At 48.9% G+C, this 21705-nt stretch overlaps 1 protein-coding gene across 1 annotated transcript in view; it reads right to left on the reverse strand.

Annotated features, from left to right (window-relative positions):
* Positions 1-21705, reverse strand: part of tyw3 (tRNA-yW synthesizing protein 3 homolog (S. cerevisiae)) — a 39071-nt gene that overhangs the window by 7627 nt on the left and 9739 nt on the right. Inside the window, exons 2-5 of the mRNA XM_048538915.2 lie at positions 15984-16064; positions 9124-9222; positions 7747-7818; positions 2833-2966 (exon numbers count right to left, since the gene is read on the reverse strand). Of these exons, the coding sequence (XP_048394872.1) occupies positions 2833-2966; positions 7747-7818; positions 9124-9222; positions 15984-16064 (386 nt within the window). The remainder of the gene's footprint in view (positions 1-2832; positions 2967-7746; positions 7819-9123; positions 9223-15983; positions 16065-21705) is intronic.

Here is a 21705-nt window from a genome sequence, read left to right on the forward strand (position 1 = left end):
CATCTGGAACAGCTTGTCTAGGTCATTATGGCCAGGGCATTCGCATGTGTTGTAGATTAAAAAAAAAGACAGAAATATCATCACACAAAATCATAACTCATTTTAATTAAATTCACAAGTCAGTATCCCATACTTCTATAAAATTAGGTAATGAAAACACTTGTGTTAGCTGAGGCTCAGTGGGTAGCAAATTCTCAGAGACAGAATATTGCAGGTTCAAGGCTCATTGCAGAGGCTTCAGTTCAAAAGTCAGGCTGCTACTCAGTGTTACACTGATGGAGAGTTCATCCTTCAGATGGCACATTAAACGAACATAGTGTCTTCTTTCAGTCAAAGCAACATGAAAGATACTAATGGACATATTTTGAAGAACAAGAGAGTTCTCCTTGGTGTCCAAGGCAACAGTTACCCCTCAAAAGTCACAAAAACACATCATTTGAACACTGTCTTATTGTGGGATCTTGCTGTGTGTGAATTAGCTGCCACATTTCCTGTAAGAGTGCAATATAAACGATTTTAACATTGCCATAAAGTCCTTCGTCCAACTCATACACATGGACCAAATTTCCCAAACTAAATCTGCCCCATTTGCCTGTACTTGGCCTACATCCTATCAAACTTCTGCTATTCATCTACCGATCTAAATGTTTCTTAAATGGTTGTAACTGTACCTAAATATTTCAGTATCCAGAGATAGTGGGAACTGCAGATGCTGGAGAATCTGAGATAACAAGATATGAAGCTAGATGAACACAGCAGGCCAAGCAGCAGGAAAGCTGACGTTTCGGGCCTAGACCCTTCTTCAGAAATGGCTAGGTCTAGGCCCGAAACGTCAGCTTTCCTGCTCCTATGATACTGCTTGGCCTGCTGTGTTCATCCAGCTCTACACCTTGTTATCTCCATATCTAACCTTGCGTCAGAGGATAACCAAGAGACACAGGAGGAGAAGTAGTCATTTGGTCCATTGAGCGTGCTCTGCCACTCAATAAGATTGTGACTGATCTTAATTCCACTTTCCTGCCATTTCCCCACAATCCTGGATTCCCTAATTGATTAAAAGCTTGTCTATTTCTCCCCTGAATATACTTAACAACACAGACTCTACAGCACTGTGCAGTAAATAATGCCACATCTTCACTATCCTTGGAGAAGTTCCTTCTCATCTGTCTTAAATGTGTAACACTGGAGATTATCTCCTCCGGTCGGTGACTTTCCAAATATCAGCATTTACCGTGTTAAGCCCCCATTTAATACTGTATTCTTCAATAAGTTGTCTCATTCTTACAAACATTAATAAGTAAGAGCTGAACTTGCATAATCTTTTAGAAGACAGTCCGTCTATACCTGGCATCAGCCTGGTGAACCTTCTCTGGATTGACTCCAATGTTAGTATATCTTTCCCCAGATAAAGAACCCAAAACTGTCCACAGCATTCCAGCTGTGGTTGGACTAGTTTCTTGTATATTTTAGCAAAACGTCCCTACTTCTTTACTCCATTTTCTTTGAAATAAAGGCCAGCATTCTGTTTGACTTCTCTATTATTAGCTGAGCTTGGAAATGGACATGTTTGCGGTTAATTTCTGACTGCACATTTCACCACCTTTTACTTCATTCTGCAAAAGATCATGAAAGAAGTCATCTTACAAGGTTTTAAAAACAGTTTGACACTTATTGCTTCCAACATGCATGCTCTTGGGTACAGCAGTCTTTTGTGATTCATGTACAAGGACTCCCTAAATCCCTTTGCTGCAGCTTTCTGCAGTCTTTCCCCATTTATATATTCAGGTCTCCTGCCAAAGTACATTACCATACATTTCCCACATTCTACTTCAACTGCCAAGTTTTCACTCAATCTGGTTATGTCCCTTTGTAGGCTTTGTGTCATCTGTAAACCTGGTGGTAACATTTCTGTCCTCCAAAACGTATATTGTAAATAATTGTGGCCCCAGCACTAATCTGAGGCAACTCATCATTTACAGGTTGCCAGCCTGAAAATGCCCACCTTCATCATAATTTTGCCTTCTATTCATTAGAAAATTCTCTATACATCACAACATACTGGCTGAAGATTGCTGTGTTCAGGAACTACCCTGGGGAATATTCTGCCGTAACTTCCTAGAGATGAGGTGATTGATCTTCAACACTGTTCCTCCGACAGAGCGACAGTCAGTCAGAACGACTCCCTCCCCCACTCCAACCACCCACAGTGCAGAGATAATGGGAACTGCAGATGCTGGAGAATCCAAGACAACAAAATGTGAGGCTGGATGAACACAGCAGGCCAAGCAGCATCTCAGGAGCACAAAAGCTGATGTTTCGGGCCTAGACCCTTCATCAGAGATGGGGATGGGGTGAGGGTTCTGGAATAAATAGGGAGAGAGGGGGAGGCGGACCGAAGATGGGGAGAAAAGAAGATAGGTGGAGAGGAGAGTATAGGTGGGGAGGTAGGGAGGGGATAGGTCAGTCCAGGGAAGACGGACAGGTCAAGGAGGTGGGATGAGGTTAGTAGGTAGATGGGGGTGCGGCTTGGGGTGGGAGGAAGGGATAGGTGAGAGGAAGAACAGGTTAGGGAGGCGGAGACAGGTTGGACTGGTTTTGGGATGCAGTGGATGGAGGGGAAGAGCTGGGCTGGTTGCAGCACTGTCTCGGCCCTGAGCCCCACGACAGTTGTACGCTCCCTTGTTGCTTGTGAATTTGGCATGCAACTTAAACCAAAGACCTCGGACTCCAAAGTGAGATTGGTATCCAGAGCTAGATTTGCACAATTAAATTCATTCTCTGCTCTCTCCTACTGCTTGAACAGACTTCACTAGCTTACAACTGCCATTCTACCTTTCTCTCCTCTTTTCATTTTCCTCCATTTTCTGATTAGCCACTTGCACAAGGTATTCGATGTACTCCTCACTCACCAATACCGTTCCTCGATGGGACAAAGGAACTTCCAGGCAATGTGTGCTGCGAACAGCCTAGTGACAAGAGAAAAACAAATTACAAAGCAATTTGAGATTCAATAGAAGGTGTTTACGTGTAGCATGTTTCCATTAAAGTAGTGACACTCACCTACGTCTTTTTGGGAGATGCTTAAACGTGTGCTTATACAGTCTTCAAATTACCCTACCTTTCCCCGATCTTTGCTCTTTCCAGTTATGTCATTCAACTTACCTCAGAAGGGCAGCTAAACACAGAGCTTGGGGAAGTTTAAAGCTCTTTCAAAATGTAACCTCATTTGAATTTGGGATTTATCACAACTCACTGTTAAAGTTAAGATGTTTTCAGTCTTTATCAGGATGAACGACCTCCCTACTTGAAAGATCAGATCACACCAGGACTCCTGTAGTCAGATCTGGTCTCCACAGTGATAGTGACCTTGGAAAATGCCCAGTTAAGAGCAATAAGATGGATTACTTGTTTAAAGAACCTCGGTAACTCAGAAGAGTACATGATCCTGGTACATTTAATGCAGAGCGGTCATTACTTAACAGTGACCTGATAGGTCTATAAAATAATGCACGTGTATAGATTGACCTATTGATAGTCTTCCTCAACGTAAAATTGGAAGAAATTAAGGGACATAAATTTAAACCATTAAGAGTAGGACTGAATGTTGGGAAGATCTTCATTTTGCTGGGAGTTGGGAACTTCTCAACTTGTTTCTGCCTGATGTAATGGCTGCTGACTCTGCCTGTTGGTTTGAGAGAGAGCTGGATCGGTTCTTGACTGACATCTCATTGTTCCTGTGCTCTTCTGCACTGGTTCTGAGCATCAGACAGATGGTGAGAGAGGGGGATTTTCTTGAAGGTGGTTCCTTGTTTTAGCTCTAGGGCAGGAAGAAAAAAAATCAATGAGGAATCAGGTGCTATCAATAGGAGAGGCTGTTGTCAGGCCAGGTGAAGTTGAGGTGAAGCTTGTGCTCCTGAGATGCTGCTGGACCTGCTGTGTTCATCCAGCCTCACATTTTATTATCTTGGATTCTCCAGCATCTGCAGTTCCCATTATCACTGAAGCTTTTGTCATGTGTGTCAGTGATAGTGTCTTAGTTTTACAGTTGGCCAGGAGCCACAGAGGATTTGAATGCTCCAACTTTCCCAGAGTAATTACTCAGTTAAGTGAATCAGAACAGAGATCTGGGCCAACATGTTGACTCTTAATTTAGATATGAAGTAACTTCAACCACTCCATTGTATTCAAGGTAGTTCTCCACTATCTTCTTGGGCAATTTAAGGACAGCACTGCAGCAATATTCACAACCCAGTGTGCTGCAAAAGCAAATATAAGTAACGCTTCTGGATCTACCTTTGCATAGCTTTCCACCGCCACTACATGTTCCTTGCTAACTTCCAGTAACAAAGCAGACTGCAGTCCAGAGATGTAATTCTGCTGACAGCTTCCAAACCAACGAACAAGTGTTTAGAGGATTAGCTGACAGAATTGATTAACCATCCTGCCATCTAGTGGCACAGTGAGTAAGTGAACATTTGCTCTTCATTTTACACATAGCTTCTATAGTGACAATTATCAGACTGAAAGCTTAGAATTAGAAAGATCTACAGCATGGAAACAGGCCCTTCGGCCCAACTTGTCTATGCTGCCTAGTTTTCACAATTGATCTAGTCTCATTTGCCTGCATCTGCCTCCAAACCTATCCTTCCACAATTAATCAACATATTGAGAAGCAATGGAAAATGATAGTTTTCGCCAGAAGGTCCATACAGGGCACAAGACTCGACTGGAGGCCATGGTCTAGCACTGCCTCAAAATCAGACACCAACAGCAGACGGAGGGCACTGTTACAAAGCTGCAGAAAAAATGAGATAACACGTATGAAGAGTTCAATGTGTTCGAGCAATCTTTAGAAAAGATTTCCAAAGCATTCATAGGTGAAGTTGGTGATCTGAATAATTCAGCTTTCACAGTGTGTATATGTCAGTGGGCATTAAATGTTCAATTTAAGGTTGAAGTTAATACCTCATCAGGCCAGATACCAATGCTACAGAAGTTGAGCTTACAGGCTACAAGGATGAGACTGTGTGGCGTCGGTGGAATAACAGTAAAGAGCACACAACTGCAATAGAATATTTGCCATAAACTTGGAAGACAAACCTCAACCCTAACCTTAACACCATATGGCAATATTAGCAGCAAAATTAAGCAACTGTAGCTCTTTGTCTATGATGTCAAGGTGATTGCCAGTGATGTTTACATTGATGGCAGCTTAATTTGATAGTAAACACCAATGTTTAGCTTAACGATGACTTCAATAACAATGAAGAATGCAGAACAGAAAGTTGCTTCTTTAGTAAGATGTAAAGTTATGAGTTAATGAGGGAAGTTCAATTGATATAGTTTATATGGATTGAGCAGAGCTTTTGACAAGGTCCAACGAAGGATACTAATTGACAAGGTTAAAGCACATGGAATTCGGGGAAACTTGGTGAGATGGATCAAAAACTGGCTTAATAATAGGCCACAAAGCGTACTGGTGGAGGGTTGTTTGAGTGACTGGAGGCCAGTGTCCAGTGGTGTACCACAAGTATCAGTACAGGGACACATTGTTATATACATAAATCATATAGATGAAAATGTTGGGGGGTTGTTAAGTAAGTTTGCAGATGACACCAAGGTTGGTAGAGTGGCTAATAGCAAAGATGGTTGTAGGTTACAGAAATATATAGATGGGCTGATCAAATGGGCAGACCAGTAGCAGATAGTATTTAACCCTGTTAAGAGCAAGGTGATGCACTTTGGAAGAAACAAGAGTGAATATTTAATGAATGGCCGGACACTGGGTAGCTTAGAAGAACACGGGGATCTTGGGTAATTATTCTCAAACCTCTTAAGTCAGCAGAGTGTGAACAGGATGGTTAGGAAGCAGGTATATATGGAACACTTGCTTTCATCAATCATGATACAGAGTATAAGAGCAAGGAGGTAATGTTGGAGTTGTATGTAGCATTGGTCAGGCCACAGCTAGAGTTCCATGTGCAGTTCTGGTTACCACACTACAGGAAGAATGCGATAACACTAGATGGGGTAGAGAAGGTTCACCAGGATGTTGTCTGGGATGGAGAGATCGAGCGCTAAGGAGAGGCTTGGATTGTTTTCTCTAGAATAGAGAAGACACAGGAAACATGATTGAGATGTATAGGATTGTGAGGGGTATGGACATGGTGAGTACAGAGCAGCTGTTCATCTTGGTTGAGGGGTCAATCATATGAGGGCATAAATTCATAAGATATAGGGCAGAATTAGGCCAATCAGCCCATCTAAGTCTGCTGTGCCAGATGGTCATGGTTGATATGCTCCTCAGCCCCATTTTCCTGCCTTCTCCTAATAACCCATTACCAATTTAAAATCTGTCTAACTCCTTAAATTTATTCACTGTCCCAGCACTGACCACATTTTGGGTAGCCAACTCCATAGATTCGCAATCCTTTGGGAGAAGTAGCTTCTCCTCAAATCTGTTTAAATTTGCCACCGCTTATCCTAAGATTATGACCCCTCAGCCTAGGATGCCCCACAAGAGGAAGCATCTGCTCCACATGTATTTTATCTTTCCCCTTTATCATCTTGAATACCTCAATTTGATCTCCCATCATTCTTCTAAATTCCAGGGAGTATAGGCCTAAGCATTTAAATCTCTCTTCATAGGGCAAACCCCTCATCTCTGGGATCAATTTAGTGAACCTCCTCTGAACTGCTTCAATACCACATCTTTCCTCAAATTAGGGGACCAATCTTGTAGACTTGCTTGCCAAACCAGTTGGTTCAGTTGGAAACATTTTGTCCCCCTGCTAAGTAACTGACAATGTTACCTAGCAGGGTAATGAAACATTTGCCGAGCCTGCAGGCTCGGCGAGCATGTCTACAACTTCATCCACAACTTGAGCTACAAATCTTCTCGAAAACTTCAAGAGAACCAAAACTGCACAATATTCCAGATGCAGCATAGTTTTAGGGTACAGGGCAAGAGATTCAGAGGGCATGTGGGTTAAAACTTCTTCACTCCATCTGGAATGCACTGCCTGGGAAAGTAGTGGTGGCCAGAAGCCATACAAACTTTAAAAAATATTCAGATGAGCTCTTCAAATACCATAACATTCACGGATGAAAAAAATTGAGATTAACACGCCTTTAAGTGTAGTTATGTCAGTGCAGATTTGACGGGCTGAAGGGCTTTTTCTGTGCTGTATGAATCCATGAATAGATTTCCCAGTAAATGTACTTGTAAGATGCAAAAGTATTTGTAACATTTAATGATGCGATAATGCCATATAATAATGTCAATGGAGTTGTACCCAAAGGTCTGCATAAATGCTGTGGATACACCAGTGGAAGCAGGCAGAATTTAAATTCAAATAATAAAAAAACCTCTGGAATTAAATACCTTGACTAATGGTGATTACAAAACCATATGGATTATTGGTAATCCTCACCTGGTTCACTCATGTCCTTTAGGGAAGCAAGTCTGCTCTCCTCACCTGGGGATCTGACTTAAGTGGGACTGCAAACCCAGAGCAATGTGGTTGACTCTCAAACACCTTCTGAAATGATCCTAGCAAGCCATTTATTGCAGGGACCTTTAGAAGTAGTGACAAATGTCAGCCTTGTCAGCTACATCCACAACTCATGAAAGAATAAAATGAAATTCTATTAGCCAGTGCATGTTTAACTTTCAGCCTTCATCTATGGAGCGGATAATAATAAAACTAAAATGTGCAAATAACTTTTAATGCAAGACCACATTACCATCATTACTTTGCCTTTTTTGCCAACCGTGATCCCAGAGTTCCTGAAGCCAGCGCTTATAGCGACAGAGTGCTGTAATCCAGAACAGTTGCCAGTCAGTAAGACAGTAAAATAAACTGTCCTGATTTAAAGTAGGTTTTTAAAAATAACATTTTGACAGACAATGCACTTATGTCACACAGAAATCCCAGAACAGAAACAAGCCATTTGGGCCATCTAGTCTATGCCCTGTTGATGCTCCAAAAAAGCCTTGTCCAAAACTTTATCATGCACTCAATCATCATTTCCTTTTAGTCCTTTCTATCTCATCTGTCTATCTAGCTTACTTGTAAATGCATTTATACTAATTCCCAAATCATTTTAATATTCCCATTACATTGATTAGATCAACATCTTTAAGGTGACAATTGGCCAGAAACTGAATTGGATAAGTCATATAAAATCTCTGGATACAAAGGCATACTAGGAATTCTACAACCAGTAAGGCACATCGTGGCTCCTCAAAGCCTGTCCAAGACCTACAATCCACAACTAAGGAAAAGGATGGAATACTCTCCACTTGCCTAGATGAATGTAGTTCCAGTAACACTCAAGAAGCTTGACGCCATTCAGCATGCTTAATTGGCAACATATCCCCAAATACTCAGCATGCCGCAACCCCCAACCGTTCTTCAGAAATGGCCTCGGTCTAGGCCCGAAACGTCAGCTTTCCTGCTCTTCTGATGCTGCTTGGCCTGCTGTGTTCATCCAGCTCTACACCTTGTTGTATCATCTATAAGTTCAAGGTTAGCAGATACATGGGGATACCACCGCCTGCAAATTCCCCTCCAAGCCACTCATCATTCTGATTTGGAAATGTATTGCTGTTCCCTCATTGTTGTTGAGTCAAAATTCTGCAACTCCCTCCCCAGTGACATTGTGGGTCTACCTACACCAAAGAGACAACAGAATTTCAAGAAGTTAGCTCACCACTCCGTTCTCAACAGCAACTAGGGAAGGGCAATAAATGCTGGGCCAGTCATGATGCCTACATCCCATAAATGTTAAAAAAATTAGAGCACTCCTCATTCCTTTAAACTCAAAAGGAATACAAACCCAAGTTACATAATATTTTCTCATAATTTAATATTAAAGGCTTCTTGTCATTCGGGTGGATCTGCTTTGCAGCTGTCCAAGGCCGTTATATCCTTCTTGAATTGCAATAGCCTGGCTTAGGTGGATCAGATCAAGGCAAGGTATGCTAAAGCTTCACTTCTTTTTTGCATTCCAGAATTTTTCAGACAAATGGCACCATTTCATTTAGTGTGCACGATTACCTTTTCTACAATGAAGCAGCAAGGGGTTTGGGTCTTGGGTACCTCAGCAACCGATTCTTACCAAGAGCTGTGCATCCTCTATCTTCCTGCACTGGACATGGAGAACAAATGGCTCAAATTTAAACACTGCATTACCCTCTGCTTTTTGCAGCCCTGCAATCTAAATGAGAATGGAGAAAGAACAAAACGCATAAACAGAAAAGGTAACACTAGTTCACACCAAAAATAAATCTAAACTTGTTCCTGAATATTAGTACAATTCTATATGTCATAAAACTCTGAAAAAGACAGAGATCCTAGGGTTTAAGAACTTCAGTGAATGAGGTGAGGCTGGGGAAGGTAAAATTGCTCTTCTGAGAGCAGGTTAAAAGATTGATGAGAGGTGTTCAAAATCATGAGGGTTCTGACAGAGTATGCATGAGGAAACAGCTTCCAGTGGCAGAGGGGTCTTTATCCAGGGGATATTGTTTGAAGTTGACTGGCAAAAGATGCAGAAGTAGGAGAAAAACGTTTTTATGTAGCAAGTAGTATCTAGAAACCACAATCTGAAAGGATAGTAGGGGCAGATCTGAGGAGGAGCAAAGGGGCAGTGAGGCACAGGCAGCTAAATCATTAAGGTTAAGAAACTGTTAGTAACCTGTATAGGATCTTGTGCTTTATAAAGCATGACATAAAGTACAAAAGCAAGGCTGTGATGAACATTGCTAAACATAAAGCTCTGCCCGAGGCCAAACATGTGTCTAGTTCTGAGCACCATACTTTGAAAATGATCTAAGGCATTAGGGAGGGCACAGAAAAGATTTACAAATATGGTTTCAGGGACCAGGAACATGGGTAGATTGGAAATTTCAGGTCATTCTGCTTCAAGAAGTTTGAGATAAAATTTCATTGAGGTATTCTAAATCATGAGCGTGTCTAATCACAGCAGGTAGTGAATAACTTCTACTAAAGCAACTAAAGGTGATTAACTAAATAACCAGACGTAACTTGAAGAAAAGCTTTTTAAAGGAGCAAGTGGTGAGAATCTGGAATGCATTCCTTGAGAGTATGATGGGCGCAAGCTGAATTGAGGCTTTCAATAAAATTGGATAATTTCTAAGATGTGTTTATTCATAGGACAGTGAACGACTGGTGATTTATTTCCAAGACAGGATGGTGAGACTTGGAGGGGAGCTTGTGGGTGGTAGTGTTCCCATCTGTCTGCTGCCCTGCCCAGGTAGAAGTAGAAGGTGTTGACAAAGTAGCCTTCATGACCTACTGCAATGCATCTTGTTGGTGGTACACACTGCTGCGACTGTTTGCTTGCTGTCAAGGGAGTGAATGTTGAATGTGATGGAGGCAGTGCGATAGCCAATGAGGTTGCTTTGTCTTGGAAGGTGCCCTGCTTTGTGTGCTGTTGCAGGTGTGCTCATCCAGGCAAGTGGGTAGTTTCCCTTCACACTCCTGACTTGTGCCTTGTAAAAGGTACAAGGAATCGCAGCTAAGTTCTTTACTGCAGAATTCAGAGTCCCTGAACTGATCTTATAGCCAGAGTATTTATGTAGCTTGTTCAGTTTAGTTTCTGTTTAATGGTAATTTTTCCTTCTATTCATTTGTGGGAAGTGGGCGTCATTGGCTGGCCAACATTTCTTGCCCATCTCTAGTCGCCCTTGAGAAGGTGGTGGTGATCTGCCTTCTTGAACTGCTGCAGTCCTCCTGCTGCGGGTTGACCCACAATACTATTAAGGAGGAATTGTGACCCAGTGACAGCGAAAGAGTGTTGATATATTTCCAAGTCAGGATGGTGAGAGGCTTGGAGGGGAACTCACAGGCAATAGTGCTCCCATATGTCTGATGCCCTTGTCCTTCTAGATAGAAGTGGTCATGGGTTTGGAAGGTGCTGTCTGAGGATCTTCAGTGAATTTCTGCAGTGCATTGTGTAGATGGTCAATAGCAGTTGTATGTACTATCAGTGGTGGAGGGATTGGATGTTTGTGGCTGCTTTGTCCTGGATGGGGTCAAGCTTCTGGGTTGTTGTTGGGGCTGCACTAATACAGGCAAGTGGGGAAGTATTCCTTCACACTCCTGATTACTGCCTTGTAGATGGTGGACAGGCATTAAGGAGTCAGGAGGTGAGTTACTTGACACAGTATTACTCGCCTCTGGCCTGCTCTTGTAGCCACTGTGTTTATGTGGCGAGTCCAGTTGAGTTTCTAATCAATGATAACACCCAGGAAGTTGATTTGGGGGGAGAGAGAGCGGGGAGGAGAGAGAGCGCGAGTGCGAGAGTGAGAATAACGCCATTGAATGTCCAGGGATGGTGTTTCCATCACCTCTTATGGGTGATGGTCACAGCCTGGCATTTGTGCGGCGCTAATGTTACGTGTTGGTCCAAGCCTGGATATTATCCAGACCTTGTTGCATTTGGACGTAGCCGTTGATACTGAAGTGGTCTGTCAGTCTCAAGTCACCTCTAGAATTCAAGATAACAAAATGGGGAGCTGGATGAACACAGCGGGCCAAGCAGCATCTTAGGAGCAGAAAAGTTGACATTTTTGGCCGAGACTCTTCATCAGAAATGGGGGAGGGGGGGGAAAAAAGAGGGTTCTGAAATAAATAGGGAGGGGGGGGAAGGCAGATCAAAGATGGATAGAAGAGACAGACAAGTTATAGAGGCTGGGATGGAGCCAGCGGAGGTGAGGATGGGTCAGTCCGGGGAGGCCAAATTGGGAAGGATTGAATGTGGACTGTAGCCCATTGGGGGTGATCTAGTTCCATAGCAGGTACTAATAAAGGTGATGTGGCTGTAGTACCTGGTTTGCTTCAGGACATGGTCGAGCAGTTTCAAGGCTGAAGAGATTACAATTTTAATCTCACTGTGAAGCCTCTTCTAGGGATGCCTAAACTGAAGAAGTTACCCTCCTCCCTCTGGACAAACCTAAGGGGATCTCTCTCCCACTGCGACTCTCTTCGGCTTGAAACTGCCTGATTATGTCCTGAAGCAAACCAGGTACTACAGCCACATCACCTTTCTTAGTACCTGCCTACAGAACGAGATCACCCCCAATGGGCTACAGTCCACATTCAAGCCTTCCCAATTTGGCCTCTTCGCTTTGTTATCTCGGATTCTCCAGCATCTGCAGTTCCTATTATCTCTGGCTCAATTTTAACCTCCAGAATTCAGCTCTTTTTTTCCATGTTTGAATCAAGGCTGTATTGAGATCACGAGCTGAGTGGCCCTGGCGGAACCCAAAACCGGGCATCATTGAGCCAGTTATTTCTGAGCAGGTGCTGCTTCATAGTGCTGTTGATGACTCCTTCCATCATTTTACCGATAATTGAGCATAGGCTGATGGGGCAGTAATTGACCAGGTTGAATTTGTCCTCTTTTTGTGTGCAGGACATACTTGGGCAATTTTCCACATTTTTGAGTAAATACCAGTATTGTAGCCACACTGAAACAGCTTGGCATGGGGAGCGGCAAGTTCTGGAGCATAAGCGTGCAGTACTATCACTGGAATGTTGTCACGGCCCACAGGCTTTACAGTATCCAGTGTATCCAATCATTTCTTGGTATCACATGGAGTGAATTGAATTGGCGGAAGACTGGCATCTGTAATGCTGGGAACAATGGAGGGGGCCAAGACGGATTATCCACTCAGCACTTCTGGCTGAAGATCGCTGCGAATGCTTCAGCATTATCTTTTGCACTTATGTGCTGGGCTCTTCCATCACTGAGGATGGGGATATTTGTGAAGTTTCCTCCTCCAGTGAATTGTTTAGTTGTCCACCGCGTAACAGGACAGCAGAGCTTAGATGTGATCTGTTGGTTGTGGGGTCATTTAGCTTTAACACTTGTAGCTTTTGCTGTTTTGGTGTGCATGTAGTCTTGTTTGATGACCTCACCAGGCTGACATCTCATCTTCAGGCATGCCTGGTGCTGCTCCTGGCATACCCTTCTGCACTCTCCATCGAGCCAGGGTTGATTCTCTGACTTGATGGTAATGGTTGAGTGGGATTATGCTGGGCCATGAGGTTGCAGATTGTGCTGGAGTACAATTCTGCTGCTGTTGATGGCCCACAGCACCTATGGGTACCCAGTCTTGAGTTGATGGATCTGTGCCAACTCTGTCACATTTAGCACAATGATAGTGCCACACAATACAAGTTATTCTTGAGGTGAAGGCAGAACTTTTGTCTCCATAAGGACTGCGCGATGTTCATTCTTACTGAAACTATCATGGACAGATGCAACTGCAGTTGGCAGATTGGTAAGGATGAGGTCAAGTATGTTTTTCCCTCACCACCTGCCGTAGACCCAGTCTAGCAGCTATGTCCTTTAGGAACTGACCAGCTCGATCAGGAGTCCTGCTGCTGAACCACTCTTGGTGGTGGGCATTGAAATCACCACCCAGAGTACATTTTGTGCCCTTGCCATCCTGAGCGGTTCCTCTAAGTGCTGTTCAACATTGAGGAACACTGATTCATCAGCTGATGGTATGTGGGAATCAGCAGCAAGTTTTCTTGCCTATGTTTAGCCTGAAGCCATGAGATTTCATGGGATCCAGAGGCAATGTTTAGGAGTCCAAGAGCAACACCTTCCCAAATGTATACCACCTCTGCTGGGTCTGTCCTGCTGGTGGGACAGGACATATTCAGGGATGGTGATGGTGTCTGGCACATTGTCTGTAGGGTATGATTCTGTGAGTATGACATCAGGCTGTTGCTGGACTAGTCTGTGAGACAGCTCTCCCAATTTTGGCACTAACCATCCAGATGTCAGTGAGGAGAACTTTGCAGGGATGAGCTGTTGCTGCCATTGCCTTTTCCAGTGCCTAGGTTGATGCCAGGTGATCCCTCTGGTTTCATTTCTTTGAGAGTTTGTCGTGATTGGGTCAGCTTGCAGGTCATTTCTGAGGGCAATTGAGAGTCAACCACATTGCTGTGGCTCTGGAGTCACATGTAAGCCATATGAGGTGAGGGTGGCAGATTTGCTTCCCTGAAGGACATAAGTGGACCAGATGGGTTTTTACGACATTCAGCAATGATTTCATAACGATCACTAGATTCTTAATTCCAGACATTTTTAAAAATTATTGAATTCAAATTCCACCAACTACCGTGGTGGGATTCAAACCTGGGTCTCCAGAGCATTAGCTGGATTTCTGGAATAATAGACTAGCGATAATACCACTCGGATGTAACTGATTTAAAAAATGATTGTGAACAGAGGTTTGATAAGATCAAACGCAGAGAAACAATTTCCTTGAGTAGTGTTTTATCAAGAAAATTGAACAACACAGTGTGTATAAGAAATAGTATAATGCACCAAACAGTGGCGATAATGTCGGGTACAGCATAAACAAGATTAAAAATTAAGGTGAGAGGGGAAAGGTTTAAGGGAGATACGCATGGACAGTTCTTTATGCAGAGGGTAGTGGGTGCCTGGGACGTGTTGCTAGCAGAGGTGGGCACAAAAGCCTCATTTAAGTCGTACCTAGACAGATACATGAATGAACAGGGAGCAGAGGGACACAGATCCTTGGAAAATAGGCGACAAGTTTAGACAGAGGATCTGGGTCGGCGCAGGTTTGAAGGGCCGAAGGGCCTGTTCCTGTGCTGAAATTTTCTTTATTCTTTTTGTTCTTTTAAAAAGACAGTTATAATGGGTGTGTCCATTTTGCACATAGAGACTCATAAGTCAGCACAAATACTTTGGAGGATTAATTCCTGGATTGTGTCAGAGTGAGTTTCTGAAACAGTATGTTTCAGCCAACTAGGAATTTTGCTATTTTGTATTAAAGAAATACTACAAGGCCTAAAATAGATATTCGATTCACTAAGGCACAAAGGGAAAGGTAAATCAAAATGGTGAATGAAAGAGTTAAATAATGCATTAGATCAAAGGAAGTGGTGCATATGAATTTAAGAAATAATGGGAAGCCTAAATATGGAGCAATTTAGGGATTAGCAAAAAAAAAAGGCAAAGAAGCTAACAGATAGGAAAACGATGAATTCAAGCCTGAGAGGAACATAAAAGGAGGACTGGAAAAAGCTCCCGTCGATATGTGAAAGGAAGATTAGCAAGGATAAATGAGGGACCGTTAAGGTGGCAACACAAGGATTAACAGTGGCGAACAGAAAAACAGGCGAGAAACTAGGCAACTACTTGCATCTACCTTCATGGAACTAAATACAATAAATCCCCCAGAAATACTAGGCAACCAAGGTACTTGTGTAACTGCAGAAATTAAAGTAGTTAGTATCAGCAAAAAGTAGTAATCAAAAAATTTAGGCTCGTAAATTCCTTGGACCAGGTGAGCTTCATTCTAGAATGCTCATGGGAGTAGCAGCAATTTCTGAGTGGAAGGCAGAGTATATATATACACACACACACACACACAGTGTATACTATATCCTGTTTAACCATCATACTTGTTACTTTCTCGACAAATCCTAGTAAATTTGTCAGGCAAGATTTCCCCTTCACAAAGCCATGCTGACTCTCCTTGATTAAGCTAACTGGTCCATAGTCACCCTTTTGAATTTTTTTTCCCCATTGTTTTCTAAATAAAAGGTTTTATATTGGCATTTTCCAATCCTTTGGGACTTTCTCAGAATCCAAAGAAATCTTGGAAGATTCCTACCAATGCATCCACTATCTCTGTAGCTACTTTTTCCAATATCCTATGTTGCATCCCATCGGGTCCAAGAGACTCATCAGACCTTTAGTCCCATTAGGTTCCATTAAACGTTTTCTCTTGCGATAATTACTTTAATTATTTTCTGTTTCTTTTGCCCAAAATTTAGTAGTTTTATAATGCTATTAATGCTTCTACTATGAAAACTAAGGCACAGTGAATTAGTGATACAGGTGTTGAAGAAAATTCTCTTTCAGGCAAAACCAGAGATACAAAGGAGAACGAAATGTTGGCAACTTACCACATCTTCTTTCTGACATTTCTGATGAGTCACAAATAACCACGAACAATTCTGTTTATGCACTTCAGTTTGATCAGAGCCCTAAGCAAATCACAAGTATGTCACAGATTACTTGGTTGCACTAATCCATCAAAAAAGACAGTGCTACGTTAAACAACTAATGTGCCGGATCACTCTGTGAAGACAGTTGTTGCCAGCAATAATTTATTTTTAAATTCACAGAATAAGGGCGTTGCTGGTTAGGCCAGTATTTATTGCCCATCCCTAACTGCCCAAGAGGGCAATTGAGTGAACCACATTTGTGGATTTGGAGTCACATGCAGGCCAGGTCACATAAAGATGGCAGTTTTCTTCCCAAAAGGGAATCAGTAAACCAGATGGGTTTTTATAAACGATAGACGATATCATTAAACTCTTAATTCCAGATTTTTTTTTCAAATTGAATTCAAATTCCAACATCTGCCATGGAGGGATTTGAACCCGGGTCCCCAGAATATTGCCTGGGTTTCTGGATTAACAGTCCAGCAATAATACCACTAAGCTGTTGTCTCCCTTTAAAGTTCTCAGGTTAAGACATGCTTGGCTAACAGCATGAACTCAACTGTGGCTCAGTGGGTTGCACCGTCCCTCCCACTCACACAATTATCAGTTTTCCCTAATCCCCAAATTACACGGCCACCACTCCTACACTTTGGAAGGCAGGAAAATAATAAGACTGGTGAATATGGTTCAACCACATTTGGAATACTGCATACAGTTCTGGTCATCACATTCACCACATTACCAAAAGGATGTGGCTGCTTTGGAGAGGGTGCAGAGGAGGTTCACCAGGATGTTGCCTGGTATGGAGGGTGCGAGCTATGAAGAGAGGTTGAGTAGATTAGGATTATTTACATTAGAAAGATGGATATAGACAGGGTGGATAGCAAGAAGCTTTTTCCCCCTCCCAGAGTGGGGGACTCACTTACTAGGGGTCATGATTTCAAGATGAGAAGGGAAACATTGAATGGAGATATGCATGGTCAATTCTTTATGCAGGTGGTGGCGGATGCCTGGAACGCGTTGCCAGTGGAGGTGGTAGAGGCAGGCACGACCGCGTAATTTAAGATGTACGTAGACAGATACACGAATGGACAGGGAGCAGAGGGATACAGATCCTTGGAAAATAGGTGACAGGTTAGACAGAGGATCTGGATCGGCACAGGTTTGCAGGGCCGAAGGGCCTGTTCCTGTGCTGTAATTTTCTGTGTTCTTTGAGGCATACTCCTCCAACTTGCATATTTCATAAGAACATAAGAATTAGGAAGAACAGGCCATTTGGCCCCTTGGGCCTGCTCTGCCACTCGATAAGATTGCAGCTAATTTTTTTCAGGGACTCGGCTGCACTGACTTGCCCACTCACCATAACTCTTCATTCGTTTACTGTTCGAAAACCTATTTTGGACTTTAAAACATTCAATGAGGTAGCCTCAACAGCTTCAGTGGGGAGGGAATCCCACAGATTCACAATCCTGTGTGTGAAGAAGTTCTTTCTCAACTCCGTCCAAAATTTGCTCCCCCTTATTTTGAGCCTACTCCCCCTAGCTCTAGTTTCACTCACCAGTGGAAACATCCTCCCTGCTTCAATCTTATCGATTCCCTTTGTATTTTTATACATTTCTAGAATATTCACCACCCCCCAACTCATTCTCTAAATTCAAAATTAGTACAATCCCAGTCTGATGAAGGGTCTGGGCCCAAAACGTCAGCTTTTGTGCTCCTGAGATGCTGCTGGGCCTGCTGTGTTCATCCAGCCTCACATTTTATTGTCTCGGATTCTCCAGCATCTGCAGTTCCTGCTATCTCTGCTCACAATCCCAGTCTACTCAGTCTTTCCTCAATAAGCCAATACTCCCAAGTCTGAGATCAACGTAGTGAACCTCTGCACCCACTCCAGTGCCAAGGCACGCTCTCTCATGTAAGGAGAGAAAAACTCACCAGCACCTTAAAAAGCTGCTGGTGCAGCATCAGAAAAAAAACTATTTCAAACTGGAGTTCCAATGGGACCAGTACGTTTCATTACAGTGTTACAGGTTTTTCTCTTTCTTCAGCTGTACAAATTGTGGGCGGACACCCTAAACCTTCCACTTCACCCCCTCCCACCCAGCTCTCCGCCCCTCAGGCCGTTCTCACCTAAAGTCCACGTAATGTTTCCGAAAAGGCACAGAGCTCTGACCGGAGTTTCTAGAACACGGAGGCTGAAGAGTGGGTATGCAATCCATCCGCCGCCCCCCCCCTCACCGCCTGCAGCCCCCCCTCCAGCCCTCCCACCCCCCTCACTGCCTGCAGCCCCCCCCCACCTCACTGCCTGTAGCCCCCCCATCCCCTCCAGCACCCCCCTCACCGCCTCCAGCACACCCCCCCCCTCACCGCCTCCAGCACACCCCCCCCCTCACCAGCACACCCCCCCCCTCACCAGCACCCCCCCCTCACCAGCACCCCCCACCTCACCGCCTCCAGCACACCACCCCCTCACCGCCTCCAGCACCCCCCCCCCACCGCCTCCAGCACACCACCCCCTCACCGCCTCCAGCACCCCCCCCTCACCGCCTCCAGCACCCCCCCCTCACCGCCTCCAGCACCCCCCCCTCACCGCCTCCAGCACCCGCCCCTCACCGCCTCCAGCACCCACCTCACCCCGCCTCTCCCTCACCGCCTCCAGCACACCCGCCCCCTCACCAGCAACGCCCCCCTCACCAGCAGCCCCCCCTCACCGCCTCCAGCACCGCCCTCACCCCCTCCAGCACACCCCCCCCTCACCGCCTCCAGCGCACCCCCCCCCCTCACCAGCGCCCCCCCTCACCGCCTCCAGCGCACCCCCCCCCTCACCAGCACCCCCCCCCCTCACCGCCTCCAGCGCACCCCCCCCCTCACCAGCACCCCCCCCCCCTCACCGCCTCCAGCGCACCCCCCCCCCTCACCAGCACCCCCCACCTCACCGCCTCCAGCGCACCCCCCCCCCTCACCAGCACCCCCCCCTCACCGCCTCCAGCGCACCCCCCCCCTCACCGCCTCCAGCGCACCCCCCCCTCACCGCCTCCAGCGCACCCCCCCCCTCACCGCCTCCAGCGCACCCCCCCCCTCACCGCCTCCAGCGCACCCCCCCCCTCACCGCCTACAGCACCCCCCCCCTCACCGCCTACAGCACCCCCCCCCTCACCGCCTCTCCCTCACCGCCTCCAGCACCCCCCCTCACCGCCTCCAGCACAACCCCCCCTCACCGCCTCCAGCACACCCCCCCCCTCACCGCCTCCAGCACACCCCCCCCCTCACCGCCTCCAGCACACCCCCCCCCCTCACCGCCTCCAGCACACCCCCCCCTCACCGCCTCCAGCACACCCCCTCACCAGCACCCCCCTCCGCACCGCCTCCAGCACCCACCCCCTCCAGCACACCCCCCCACCCCCTCCAGCACACCCCCCCCCTCCAGCACACCCCCCCCCCTCCAGCACACCCCCCTCACCAGCCCCCCCCCACCCCCCCCCAGCACCCCCCCCACCCCCCCCAGCACCACCCCCCACCCCCCCCAGCACCACCCCCCACCCCCCCCAGCACCACCCCCCACCCCCTCCAGCACCCCCCCCACCCCCTCCAGCACCCCCCCCCACCCCCTCCAGCACCCCCCCCCACCCCCTCCAGCACCCCCCCCCCTCCAGCACACCCCCCCCTCACCAGCACACCCCCCCCTCACCAGCACACCCCCCCCCTCACCAGCACACCCCCCCCCTCACCAGCACCCAGCACACCCCCCCCGTCACCACCTCCAGCACCCCCCCTCACCAGCACCCCCCCTCACCAGTACCCCCCCTTCACCAGCAACCCCCTCCTCACCGCCTCCAGCACCCCCCCACCCCCTCACCGCCTCCAGCACACCCCCCCCACCCCCTCCAGCACACCCCCCCCTCACCACCCCCCCCAGCACACCCCCCCCTCACCACCCCCACCCGCACCCCCCAGCCCCACCACCCCCCAGCCCCAGCCCCAGCCCCAGCACCACGCCCCCCGCACCCCCCAGCCCCACCACCCCCCAGCCCCAGCCCCAGCACCACCCCCCCCCGCACCCCCCAGCCCCACCACCCCCCAGCCTCACCACCCCCCAGCCACAGCCCCAGCACCACCCCCCCCGCACCCCCCAGCCCCACCACCCCCCAGCCCCAGCCCCAGCACCACCCCCCCCGCACCCCCCAGCCCCACCACCCCCCAGCCCCAGCCCCAGCACCACCCCCCCCGCACCCCCCAGCCCCACCACCCCCCAGCCCCAGCACCACCCCCCCCGCACCCCCCAGCCCCACCACCCCCCAGCCCCAGCCCCAGCACCACCCCCCCCGCACCCCCCAGCCCCACCACCCCCCAGCCCCAGCCCCAAAACCACCCCCCCCGCACCCCCCAGCCCCACCACCCCCCAGCCCCAGCCCCAGCACCACCCCCCCCGCACCCCCCAGCCCCACCACCCCCCAGCCCCAGCACCACCCCCCCCGCACCCCCCAGCCCCACCACCCCCCAGCCCCAGCCCCAGCACCACCCCCCCCGCACCCCCCAGCCCCACCACCCCCCAGCCCCAGCCCCAGCACCACCCCCCCCGCACCCCCCAGCCCCACCACCCCCCAGCCCCAGCACCACCCCCCCCCGCACCCCCCAGCCCCAGCACCACCCCCCCCCGCACCCCCCAGCCCCAGCACCACCACCCCCCAGCCCCAGCACCACCCCCCCCCGCACCCCCCAGCCCCACCACCCCCCAGCACCACCCCCCCCCGCACCCCCCAGCCCCAGCCCCAGCACCACCCCCCCCCGCACCCCCCAGCCCCACCCCCCCCGCACCCCCCAGCACCACCCACCCCGCACCCCCCAGCACCACCCCCCCCGCACCCCCCAGCACCACCCCCCCCCGCACCCCCCAGCACCACCCCCCCCCGCACCCCCCAGCACCACCCCCCCCCGCACCCCCCAGCCCCACCACCCCCCAGCCCCACCCCCCCCCGCACCCCCCAGCCCCACCACCCCCCAGCCCCAGCCCCACCACCCCCCAGCCCCAGCACCACCCCCCCCCCGCACCCCCCAGCCCCACCACCCCCCAGCCCCAGCACCACCCCCCCCGCACCCCCCAGCCCCACCACCCCCCAGCCCCAGCACCACCCCCCCCCGCACCCCCCAGCCCCACCACCCCCCCCCGCACCCCCCAGCCCCACCACCCCCCCCCGCACCCCCCAGCCCCACCACCCCCCAGCCCCAGCACCACCCCCCCCCGCACCCCCCAGCCCCACCACCCCCCAGCACCACCCCCCCCCGCACCCCCCAGCCCCAGCACCACCCCCCCCCGCACCCCCCAGCCCCAGCACCACCCCCCAGCCCCAGCCCCACCACCCCCCAGCCCCAGCACCACCCCCCAGCCCCAGCCCCACCACCCCCCAGCCCCAGCACCACCCCCAGCCCCACCACCCCCCAGCACCACCCCCCCCCCGCACCCCCCAGCCCCCAGCCCCAGCACCACCCCCCCCCGCACCCCCCAGCCCCACCCCCCCCGCACCCCCCAGCACCACCCACCCCGCACCCCCCAGCCCCACCCCCCCCCGCACCCCCCCCCCCCGCACACCCCAGCACCACCCCCCCCGCACCCCCCAGCCCCAGCCCCACCACCCCCCAGCCCCAGCCCCAGCACCACCCCCCCCCGCACCCCCCAGCCCCA

Source organism: Stegostoma tigrinum, chromosome 8 (assembly GCF_030684315.1).
Source record: "Stegostoma tigrinum isolate sSteTig4 chromosome 8, sSteTig4.hap1, whole genome shotgun sequence".
NCBI lineage: Eukaryota > Metazoa > Chordata > Chondrichthyes > Orectolobiformes > Stegostomatidae > Stegostoma > Stegostoma tigrinum.